General features: G+C 42.2%; 2 protein-coding genes across 2 annotated transcripts; both read right to left on the minus strand.

Moving 5' to 3' along the window:
• Nucleotides 1–3,194: 3,194 nt before the first annotated feature.
• prph2a (peripherin 2a (retinal degeneration, slow)) lies at nt 3,195–9,839 on the minus strand. Its single transcript, XM_015962825.3, has 3 exons — nt 8,151–9,839; nt 6,623–6,869; nt 3,195–4,399 (listed from the first exon to the last, which is right to left on the minus strand). Exons 1-3 carry the CDS (start codon nt 8,729–8,731, stop codon nt 4,193–4,195), a joined length of 1,035 nt encoding a protein of 344 aa, XP_015818311.1. The 5' UTR covers nt 8,732–9,839; the 3' UTR covers nt 3,195–4,192.
• A 223-nt stretch (nt 9,840–10,062) lies between these two features.
• Nucleotides 10,063–11,410, minus strand: tbcc (tubulin folding cofactor C). Its single transcript, XM_015962824.3, has one exon. It carries the CDS (start codon nt 11,350–11,352, stop codon nt 10,312–10,314), a length of 1,041 nt encoding a protein of 346 aa, XP_015818310.3. The 5' UTR covers nt 11,353–11,410; the 3' UTR covers nt 10,063–10,311.
• Between the last annotated feature and the right edge of the window lie 482 nt (nt 11,411–11,892).

The following is an 11,892-nucleotide window of genomic DNA, read 5'->3' on the forward strand; positions in this document are numbered from 1 at the left end:
TGTCCTCTCATGGCTCCAACAATGCCCCTCTGAGCAGGCCACACATCCATCTACCAGTCACGGGCCTCTCTTTCCCTCGGCCTTCCTGTCTCTGCTTTTCTTTCTGCCTGCCGTGTCCACTCAGCCCACGGCGGAGTGGAAGGCGAGGTCGAAGTGGAGGGCCTCAAAGTCAACCAGCACCCGATTCATCCCCAACACACCCTAAATGCTTGATGCTTCAATGAATTACTGATGATAACCTCAGATGCTGAGTATTTATTAGTACCACAGTTGTATGCATAATATATAAAAAGTGCAATCACTACTAAAAGCCTTCAACAATCCCCATAAATCCAGCTTTTTAGATTAACCAGCAATAAAAACTTAAAATTTTTTCAGTTTTGATTTCTTATTTGAACTAAACAAAAGATGATCATAACAACTTTGCATTTTGAGGGCTAATCCGTCCACTCAAAAAAGAACTAGGTGATTTTTTGCACTGATTTTAAATTTTAAAACTATTCTGATTTCTGGCCAATATCAAAGTTGCTGTCTTTCTCCATTTTGTGTCGTTTTAAAAGTGGAAAATCTCTGAGTTCACAACCGTTGTTTTTATTATTTATTATTTCATTGATCAACATGTTTGTTAAATGGAGAAAAATATTTCCAAAAGCCATAATCCCCTCTTTTCATCATCTTCTAAAATAAAAGATAGTTAAAAACGCAGCCCACCATATAATAAGCAATTTAATAATTCCAATTCTGGGGTAAATACATGCTTTTAGCAATATGTATGTAAAGATGTCATAAGCTGTGATCATCTTTAATGATGCACTGTAAATATGTACATTTTTATAATCATGATTTTCCAAAAAACATGATGATTTTACAGCCAAAACGGTGTGGAACTAATGACTGTGTTAACTGTTCTCTCAGAAGAAGAAACAACAATCCAACAAGGGAAATCAATTCAGCTGTCAGTACTTCCGTTCCTTCAAAAGTCCGAATTGTTTTCTTTTACATAACTTTTATCAATGAAAAGGCCAGAATGAGCAGCTCCTGTTGTAAGCACGCCCTCTTGTGGCCTTTTGTGTAACTGACGCAAATAAAACCGTTTTACAGTCCAGCAATGACCCTGAAACTCAAACGCTCAAATCTTTTGAAGTTAATGGGAGGGATGGGCTGTTTGCTGTTCCCAGTTTGTGCTTTTTAAATGATCGCAGTGATGAACTTTGAGCAAAATAATTAGAATGTTTTTATGGGGAAACCTTTTCATTGATGCAAACGCGTTAGTGATCTGTAAAACTAATGTTAGATGTGTCTTGTGTGCAGAAACAAAGGTGCAGCGGACGTTAGGAGGATGACATGTACACAAGGAATTGGTGTGCTAGTATAAATGTTTAACATTTCTCACTTATGGGGGATTATTGTCATCATAGGTGTGTTTTCCCATGTTTATTTCCAATTCAGTTCAATTCAAAGGAAAAATATTAAAATCCCAGAAGGACATCTTGCAGCTGTACTTTTTTTTTTATCAGAGGTGTGGTCAAGTCACTGCTTTGCAAGTCACACGTAAGTCGCAGGTCTTTCCAGTCAAGTCCAAGTCGAGTCCAAAGTCAATGATGTGGAAGTCCAAGTACTTAACTTTGAATTTTCAAGTCATAATCAAGTCCTCTGTCCAACTTCAATTTAATGACAATGATAATAAATAAATTCCAGAAATAAAGCTTCTTAAAGCTAAATTTATTTGCTCAAACAAGCAGAAAGTGCAACTGAAACTGATTATAAACAAAGTGCTGCTGCATTTAGCAGTAAATCAAACCCAGAATGGAGAATGGTTTATGATTTTTGTCCATGTCGCCTTTTTTGTGCTAAAATATCAAATATGCTCAAGTCATGATCTAGTCAACAGATGCAAGTCGATTCAAGTCACAAGTCATTGGCGTTCAAGTCTGAGTCAAGTCATAAGTCTTTATAGATTTTATCAAGTCAAGTCAGAAGTCAATAAAATAATCACTCGAGTCCAAGTCATGTGACTCCAGGTCGCACCTCTGATTTTTATGTGGAAAATCTGTTTTGCTTTGAAAACAAAATGAAATCTCCTGAACAATAAACGTCAGCGTCAAAAGCAACAAACCAGATTTGAATAATCGATCTCTAAAAGATCTTTTTTCAACTTTTCTTTACATTTTCTTTACATTGATCAACATTGCTTAACAATTCTTTATCTGTAGCTGATGGAAAAATAGTAATGGAAAATATTGAAAAACTCAAATTCAAAAGTAATGTTTTAAAAACCTGAGTTAAGTTCTTCTAAGTAGAGACGAAGTTAAGATGTAAAATCAGCTAATGTCCAGAACAACACAAATGTCCTTCTGCTGCAAAATACAAAGTTTAAATGCAACTGAAATAAAATTGTAAACACTTTCTTTTCTATCTATGAAAGGAACTGTATTGCATCGACATGTTTCAGCCTGTTTCTGTCCTTTCATCTTGCTCTTCACTTTCTCCCCCCCCCCCCCCCCCGGGGTGAGGCCTGCAGCAGATCCCACCTGCTAACCTGGTGGATGGGTTCATGCTAATCTCAAGCCGATTAGGCTTCTTATCTTCTCAGCGCTGGTTATGTGCTTTGGTCCAACAGAAATACCACACTGAGTTGGCCTCCTTTACTGTTCCTGCTGACTCTTCATGGCCTAACCCTCCACCCCCCACCCACATGTGTTAACCACACTAGCTTTGATATCATGGCTCCTTATTCCTCACGGTGGGAGCTTGCTCACAATGTGGATTTCAGCTCAGAAGCGCACGTTATTAGTGGATTGTGTCTCAGCTGGGTGGATAAACAGGACCTTACTGGTTATTGTTTATCAGTATTCAGGCTGAAAGGATCACAGGTTTGTTAGTAGCGCTCTGTGAGGGCAGAATCAGGGGAAGGCAGCAATTGGAGTGCATTTTACTCGGTACAATGTACAGTTTTCTACTTTAGATTAAACGTAAGGCATTTTGGGTATAAACTCCCCCAGCGTGCGTGCTCACACACACACACACACACATGCGTGCCCTCACGCTGGACATGTGAAAAGTCATCCAATGTCCATGTGAAAGCAGTAAAGCCATAATTACCCTTATCCTATTGAGTTAATCAGGAACCCTGCAGGAGTCACAGCACGGCTCTGCAACTCAAGGTCAAGACAACACAGTTATTTGACTTTTGGATCACATCTCTACAATCCTTTATTCACGTACTCAACATTTTGTTTTTTGTCTACACAAACACACAAATCCAAACCTCCCATTTGGAAAAGGCAAACTTAACATACATTTGAACAAAAATATTTAGCTTAAATACATTATTTAAAAAAAGTAAAATCTTTTCTACACTATTTACAAAGATGTTGTTACAATATACATACATACACACATGCATGGATATACACACTGCATGTGCTGATAAAGAGATGCAATTACAGGTCAGGAGCCCAAATTTTAGCTGCCAATTCACTCAAAATGTTCCTGTGCATCCCTCCAGGGCTCGTCTCCTGATTCCCACCCCTCACCGTCCCAACACTCCCACAGAACTCAATCTGACTCGCTGCAGATTTTTACTCCCTCTCAGGAGGTTTTCCAGGCTTCAGAACCAGACTGGAGCATGAAAAGAGCTGAGGTGTGAAAAGGGTATGGGTTGAGTTTGTTTGTTTTTGTCTTCTGAACGGTTCATCTGCTACGAAGCCTTATTAAAAAGGTCAAAAATAAATATATAACACTGCTTTTCCTGTGGCTCCTTCCATGACAGGGGGGGTTGCATAGCAACCACCATCCCCACGAAAACTATCTGGAAGAATCACACCCCTACTCGCATTTGGAGAACAACTATTACAAATAGTTTCATCATTTTTTTCCAAACCTTTGACAATGAAAACGAAATCCAGATTAAGATATCAAAATGAGTAAATATCTTAAAAATATAAAACAGAGAAACAAAGTTGGATTCTGCGACAAAAGTAGAAGCCGGTATGTATTCACTCATTAAATCTCTATGTGTACAGAATTATTTTTTTAGAATGTCCCTTTAAAATAAATCAATTTAAAAGAAGATTATTATTATTATGTAAGTGAATAGGTAGTTTCTACAAAACAAATCTGGTACAAAACGTCGCTTTTGGTGTCTCCACATCAGGTGGAGGTGATCTCAGTTTCTGCAGGTGGGGTTGGCTCAGCTCACCGTTGCAATGCCCTCCTCGCCCCCCTCCTCCACTTTTACACCTTTACCCATTGTCTTCATTTTGGTCATAATGTCGGTGAAGGTCTCCTTCACGCTCTTCTCCAGGAGAAAGCCCTCGCTCTCGCTCTCTACGTCCTCAGGGTTAGCTAGAGAGGACAGGGAGCTCTGGACGTACTGCAGACCAACAGTCACAGAGATCTGCAGGGAACAAGAACACAAACTCTGAACTGTTTTATAAATCCGTGAAGCCAACTATGCTCTAAAGATCTAGACAGAAATCCTCTGCTGTGCATGTCGACATCTGCTCGGGAGATGAAGCTGCAGGAATTGGGTCTGTCTTTGTCACCTCCTGTAGATTAACCCCTTACTCCATCCCTGAACCTAACAACTCTGTCAGCATGGAGATGCTTACATAACTCCCCTAAGTCAGTTCTTCTGACAGTGTGACTGATAAGCTTCATTGTTTTGCTGAAATCTGTGATTTCAACACGAGGGGACTCTGCCGGATTTCTAGGAATGAGATGTCATTGATTAGAGAACAGTCCTTATCCTGGCATTCGAGTCATGAGGATCGACTTAAAGTGAGTCTGGCCCTCCAGCCATACACGCTAATGGTGACGGTGGCAGAAGAGTTGAGTTTGCCCCGAAATTGGAAGGTTGTAGGTTCGAGCCCTGCTGAGTCTGTTGCTGTTGTTGTGTCCTTGAGCAAGACACTTAACTCGTCTTGCCTGCTGGAGGTGGTCAGTGAGACCGGTGGCGCCGGTGTACAGCAGTCCCACTTCCGTCAGTGAGCCCGAGGGCAGCTTTGGCTACAGTGTAGCTTATCCCACCAGTTGTGAGTGTGTGTGTGTGGGGTGAAGGTCTGATTGTGTTGTAAAGTGCCTTGGGGGGGTTCTAGAAGGCACTATTTCAAATGCAGGCCATTTACCAGAAAAACCAACACATTCTCACTCCCAGCGCGTCAAAAACAAACGCTTGGTCAGCCACCCTCCGCCTCAGACCCCTGACGCCAAAAGTGCCCATTTTCGTCACTTATGTGCGAAAATGGTTTTTCCCTTTTCTGACTGCAGATCCTAATGCAGCGTAAAACTGATGCGATGGGATGTTCGCAGCCAGGGCACCAAACAAGCTCATTGTACCGCACCCTAACCTTATCCTTTTGTTATTTAACCTTCCCCTCACCCCTATCCTAACCTTAACCATCTTGCTAGCTAACACGTCAGTGATGTGTCGGTCGCTCTGAAAGCCGGCTCTATGAAGTGAACGGTGGGATCCGTCTCGTCATTGGTCGGGTTTGGACCGAGGCAACGCGAGGGTGAGGTTTCAACTACCAAGGTGGAGGTTAAAGGCAGAGGGTATTTGTAACCTCCCCCTCGCCAGATGGTATGTTCTTACATTCCCCTTGGGCGGCAAATACGAAAATTCACAGTCAGAATGCAGTGAGAGTAACGTTTTAGGCAGCAAGAGGGTTAAGGTTAGGATGAGGGAGAGGGGAAGGTTATAAATAGTAAAACGTTAAGGTTTAGGTGCGGTTAAATGAGCTGGTTCGGTGCCGCATCAGCAGACATCCCATCGTGTCGGTTTTACGCTGCATTAGGATCTGCAGTCAGAAAAGGGAAAACCCGTTTTCGCACATAAGTGACGAAAAAGGTCACTTTTGGCGTCTGGGGTCTGATGTGGAGGGTGGCTGACCAAGCATTTGTTTTTGACGCGCTGGGAGTGAGAATGTGTTATCAATACTTGGCAAACAGGACCGAGGTGTTTTGGAAGGTTGGTGCAGGAATATAAAAGAGGTCAAAGGTGCAACTTTTTACATCTAAACCAATAAAAATCAAGTTAAAATTAAACTTAAAATACATACATAATAGTTTTGTCTCTTGCTGTACATGAACACACAACCTTGTCTATTATCCCTCCCGCTGTCTTCATGGGTGACCCCGCGAGGAAAGTTGACCATCATTGAGCAGGATTGATGGTTTATCCCTTGAGGTCCACGTGGCAGGGGTGAGGTGGTGCTCACTCCTCCACGGCTTCAGAGGTTTTTTTGTAACTTCTAGGAAAACAATTATTTAACAAAATTCAATAATTTTCTTCTACTGAAAGTGTTAATTGAATTTTGAAGTTTAACGAAGCTGGTGTGGAAAGCAGAGGTACCTCCTGATCAGACCGGTCGGAAACGTTTTCAGAGGAGAACAAGCTTCCTAAAATAATTTTTTGAAGAAATCTGTAAAAATGCCATATGAAAATGGAGCCGTCACAATTAAGGTCACCCTCTAAAGTGAGTCATTGTAGGTGAGGAGCAAATCACAGGAAAGGTGCTGCACAATTTGACGTGGCAGATAAAAAATTGTCTAAAACAGTTGAATGAAACATGATTGAAAATTTATTAATCATGCATGTCACTGCTTTTGCTGTTCTGACCTCCAGCATGGTAACGAGCACCACCAGGGCTCCAATGGTGTTCATTATGCCTCCATAGTAGGACAGCAGCGCGTCACGGCAGCCCCGCTTCCACACGTTGAGCTCCTCGGTGTAGTGATCGTAGCTATAGTGGGCGGAGTTGTTGGTCATCTGTTGCTGGATGCAGGGTCTGGGGGAACCGGGGTTGCAGCAGCTGAATGGAACTCCGTCCATCAAGTACTGCCCATCCACGTTGCTTCCAATGCGACTAAAAACAAGACAAAAAGTCCATTTAAAGCAGGAAAGTTGCCATCATTTGACGTCAATGTGCTCCAAAATCTCCACATTTGCAAAAATACATTGGAATTTTCTTTTCTCTAGAAAAAATTGGCTTGATTTTATTATTGTCTCGTAGTCATGAACTTTTGCATGGAACACACTCCAAACCAGATCTGTACCTCAGCAAAGGGGAAGCAGCATTTCTAATGTCATGTTGCAGAATTGGAGTATTTAGAGGACTGTTTTTACCAAAGCCTCATTCTGAATTAAAATGTCTATAGTTTTTTATTGTGTTTACCATTTGTACAGTTGAAAAAGCATGTGCCGGATCACTAAAAGCCACGAACAGTTTGTAATAATGTAAAATGCTTCATGATGTCTCTGGTGGACTCTTGGAAAGACAAAGTACAAAATACAAAGTAATCACCTGACAGAGTACATGTGGGTCAGTGAACAATCTCAAAAGCTGATCTCCGCTTTGACTGATGGTTAGGTCAATGCAAGACAGGTGGGATTGGATCAGAACACATCAATGACCTCCAGAAACCTTACCACCAAATCAAGAAAAAAAAGCAATAAAAGTATGTTGGTTTTAATTAAAAAGGGAAAAAACATTAAATTAATTTTTCAGTGTGAATTTGTAATGTAACAGAAGCCAATGATGTCATCACGGCAGCTTTCATTTGCTCAAAGAGTCACAATTTCCTAACTTCCAACCACAAGGTCAATAAAGATCAGTTTTGTGATCATTTCTTCTTGTTGATGATGAGAACGTCTCCAGCCTGACGTTGTTGAGTGTTGCTATTTGTGGACAGCTGTCAGGTCTTGCAGATTGGACAGGACACTGATTCTTAAAGGACACATAATCCTGGAGATTAAACACTAATTATGTCCCAGCTTTCAAAATGTTGTTTGGACAAAGTTTGGTGACTGACACAAAAATACAAATCAAACAACACACTTTAAATCCAGCATCAGCCCTTTTGCCCCAACAACAAATGTGTACTCATTTGTACCATCCCAGCCAGCCGTTGCTATGTTCCTGCTTCTATAGGTAGCTGTCAAACTTTATGTGAAAGTAATTCAGGATGTGAAAAGGTAAATAATGCCTTCACTACAAATCCACTTAGGCTGCACAAACAGCACCTAAGGTGACCCATCTTGCAGAGTGAAGCTTACACACTAAGACTGAAAAAGAGCTAATTTATGCTAACATCACACTTTAAAGATCACCAGATTGCTGCAACGGATTTAGCTTTTTGCAACTCACTCTTTGACTTCCTTAGCACTGAAGTCCAGGTAGCGGTTGCTGACCCACTGAATCTCAAACCAATCCCTGTAGTTATCATTTCCGCAGCAACGAAACTCCATCTGCATCAAGTCCAGGGTCCTCTTCATGTAGCAGCGTCCAGGTGTGTCTGAGTCCTTGTAGTACTTCATGCCGTTCTTCAGCCCCTCAGCCAGGGTGAACTGTAGGGGGATCCTCATCACAAAGCAGAACAGGGCAGTGACAAGCAGCAGGGCGTTGAACACCACACAGAACACCAGGAAGGGCTTCAACACGGTCTTCCACTTTACAAACTTTAAAGGGTCCAGAGAATCGTAGCAGACTTTGCCTCCAAAGGCATTAATACCACAAGCTATGAGGCCCATGATTATTAGTAAGTTGGGCAAGAAGTGGCTCTCGTTGTTGTCCATAAGTTCTGAGCGCTTTCGCAACTCGATCTTGAAGAACAGGCCCAAGCTGAGCAGAAGGATGCCTGCCAGTACAGCAAACCAGTACATAAACCAGACCGTCTGAGCGAGCTTCACTCGCTTTTTCAGATCAAACTTGACCACCATCAAAGCCATCGTTCAACCTGTAATGTGTCGTTGCCTTGGAAGAAAAGGATTAAACGATGGAAGACTGTAGGAGCCCCAGCGTTTCCAGAACGTACTGAAGTTAGAGAAGTATTGTTAAATGTGCCGACCTGCACCTGTTCTGATGTCAGTAAAAACACAGAAGACTCAGCTCAACTTCGAATCCATTCCACAACAAAGGAACACAAAGGCAGAGTTTAAAGAGGACCCCGGAGTGGAACAGGAGTCTTATTTCTTCAAAGCTTTCTCCTCTCCCATTGTGCCAAAGAAAATTAAAGTTCATAAGGTTCCACTTCTCCAAATTTGCCTTTCTTTCCTAACAAACAGGTAAGGCTAATCTCAATGTTCTTCCTCTTGGAGAGGTGGAAGATTGCAGAGGAGCCTCATGATTAAACTCCAAGTTGCCGTACGTCATGCTAAGCCCCTGTAAGCATCCTGATCCAATTAACAGAAATCCCCCCCACACAAGATGAGCCTGATCGTAAGCCGCTGCCAGGGACCATACTTGGTTGGATGAAACGCACTAGGAGCTGAAGGATCACAGAGATCATGCACACGAAAGTGGAGCTAAATGTGGAGCGTACCCACTTACAGGCACGGGGTCCACCACACCAACTGGATGTGTTCACAGTAGGCTGACTTAGCCCCATTGACAAAAAGCTATCAGGCAACATGACTGTCACTGCATATTAATTCAGTCCTAACTGGGCCCTTCCATAGAAAATACCAGAAAGAAGTATTGAAATATGTTCATAGGATTCTTGTACAGAGGGTTTACTTCAAACACTCCACTACACTGTGGCCACAGCAGCCCTGGGGCACGCTGACAAAGACTGGCTCCACTGGTCCCTCTGACTTTAGTTTTTCTCACTTTAAACATATTTGGAATCATTTTTTTATTTTTGTGAAGCACCGTATGAATTTTATCTTGAGAGGCGCTTTATAAAATATTGCTTTCTTTCCCTCCTCATCGACTGCTGCCCGTATAATAATTTTTCGACCATAAGTTGTAGTTTTTTTCATTGACTTTAATGTTTATTCATTGATTTTAATACACATATTTCTACTAAAACTCATCTGCCACTTTAAGTTCACCAGTGAAGCTTAAGAAAGTGCTGTGCAAAGATTGGAACTTTTAATTTAAATATGCAGTTTTAATATCAGAAAGTCCGCTCCTCTAGGAGGTGTGATCATTTTCTGGTTCTTGGGCAGGGACTTGCGTAACATTACCGTAATGTTTTGTATACCACTGGAAAGCGTAGAGTCTCAGCTTTCAGAATCCGTTGGAATTACGTTGATTGTGTAAACATTTGAAGCAGTAGTTCAAAGTATGGAACCATATACTTTATTTTTTCCAGCACATATATAATAAAAAGCTGTATACACTTTCACCATTTTGATTCAAGTCAATACACCTGGAGCCTTTTTAATCAGTTATGCAGCTTTAAGCTCCGACACTAAAGAGTTAATCTATGAAGATGAAAAGACACGGGCAATAAATGTTTCACTTTAAGGAGCTGGGAAGTCGTAAACGCCTTGCAGTTAACATTGAAAAGCTTAAATATTCAAATCTAAGGATCCCAGGTGGTTTTTCTGTCCTCCTCTGGGATGACAGTCCAGTTTGGGGATGGCGTTCCTGCAGCAAGCCAGTTGAAGTCATCCACCTGATTCCAGTTGTTCCTGCCCGGGTCTAGGCCGGACACAGAAAAGTCCTCCTGCATAGTGGGATAAGACCAGGAGAGAGGAGCAAAGCTCACTCCCTTGCAGTCTTCTATAATGGCTCGACTGGTGACGTGCAGGTACACCTGGGTGTCGGTGGTGTTGTGGGTCCGGAGCTGCTGACATGCGACGGCCAGAATACTGTTCCTGCAATTATCTACAAATACTGAAGTAGACACAGGTCCACACAAGATCTCACAGCTGTCGATGTGTTTCAGATGCAAGGTGCTGGGAGAACCGAACAGGCGAACCTTGCAATTGGTTAGATGAGTCAGCAGCACATCTTGGTTTAGGATTTCTTCAGCTGTCTTGGTTAGAAACGCGTTGTTCATGTAGGAGAAGCCACACTGCTGTGAAGCTGGAGCTCCATCCGTTTTGGTGATTCCTGAATCTGGCGATCTGCCAACATCTGGAGGTGAATCAGTCGCCTGTTTCGAGACTTTCTCCGCAGCTTTGGTGCGAGACCGAAAGGCGAACTTCTTCTTGGGCAGTGCTTCCTCTCTGGTCTCGGCGAGGGAGGCTTGGAGCTTCTGAAGAGCATCCTGGGCTTGCCTCAGCTCGTACTGCGTTAGAAAACACACGCTGTCGTTGACAAACTTCTGTAGTTGGGCCGTTTTTACCGTCGCATCCTCCAGTTTCTGGGTCGCCGCAGCCCGGTCAGCTCCGGAGCAGGTGGACAACAGCTCCGCGATGCTAGCCCGCTCCGAGTTGAAAGTGCTGGAGAAGTATCCGATCTTCTCCTCGGCGACAGACTGGCTCTGTTTGGCCTCCTTCCTCCGTTCCGTGTCCTCTATCCTCGCCTGGTGCCGCCTTTGAAGTCGGTCCTGTAGTTTAGCAGCACCGTCTTCACCATGAACGGCGTTTTCTGCACTTGCATCAACAACTGCGTCCATGTTGGTAGGATGACGTCTACATGCGGAAGTGTGAACGTCACTTTTACAGACTGTTTTATTGTCACACTGCCCTCTGCTGTTCTGGGGCTGCACTTTACATTTCGAACAAATAAATAAATACCAGGCTGCTAAACTGCAGAAAATCCCAATAAAATACATATTCAGCAATAAATATAGTACTTTTGATATTTGAATTTATTGAATTTTAAGAAGATTCAAAACCCTCAAAATAACATAAAAAACTCAGATGCTTTGCAAAATAAATTTGGTCAAAACCATCAACAAAATCTACAATCTCTATTGATGGGATTTGTTTCGTAGAGAGAGAATTTAAGTTAAATTGTCATAGTTAAAAACAAAACTATCTGTGCTATATTTGAAGATTTAAAGAAAAAAATATTGCTATAGACAAGCAACTTTCAAGTTTATTTACATAGCGCCAAATCTTGACAAGAGTCATCTCAAGGCACTTCACATAGTAAACATTCCAATACAGGTCAGTTCGTTAAGCCAATCAGTAAAGTTTCCTAAATAAGGAAC

Source organism: Nothobranchius furzeri, chromosome 16 (assembly GCF_043380555.1).
Source record: "Nothobranchius furzeri strain GRZ-AD chromosome 16, NfurGRZ-RIMD1, whole genome shotgun sequence".
Taxonomy (NCBI): Eukaryota; Metazoa; Chordata; class Actinopteri; order Cyprinodontiformes; family Nothobranchiidae; genus Nothobranchius; species Nothobranchius furzeri.

Coding starts and splice junctions, on each gene's coding strand:
- prph2a (XM_015962825.3), bottom strand. CDS start 8,731: ATGGCTTTGATGGTGGTCAAGTTTGATCTGAAAAAGCGAGTGAAGCTC. Junction 6,870..8,150: donor AGTGCTAAGGAAGTCAAAGA/GTGAGTTGCAAA, acceptor TCTTGTTTTTAG/TCGCATTGGAAGCAACGTGG. Junction 4,400..6,622: donor TGCTCGTTACCATGCTGGAG/GTCAGAACAGCA, acceptor TGTTCCCTGCAG/ATCTCTGTGACTGTTGGTCT.
- tbcc (XM_015962824.3), bottom strand. CDS start 11,352: ATGGACGCAGTTGTTGATGCAAGTGCAGAAAACGCCGTTCATGGTGAA.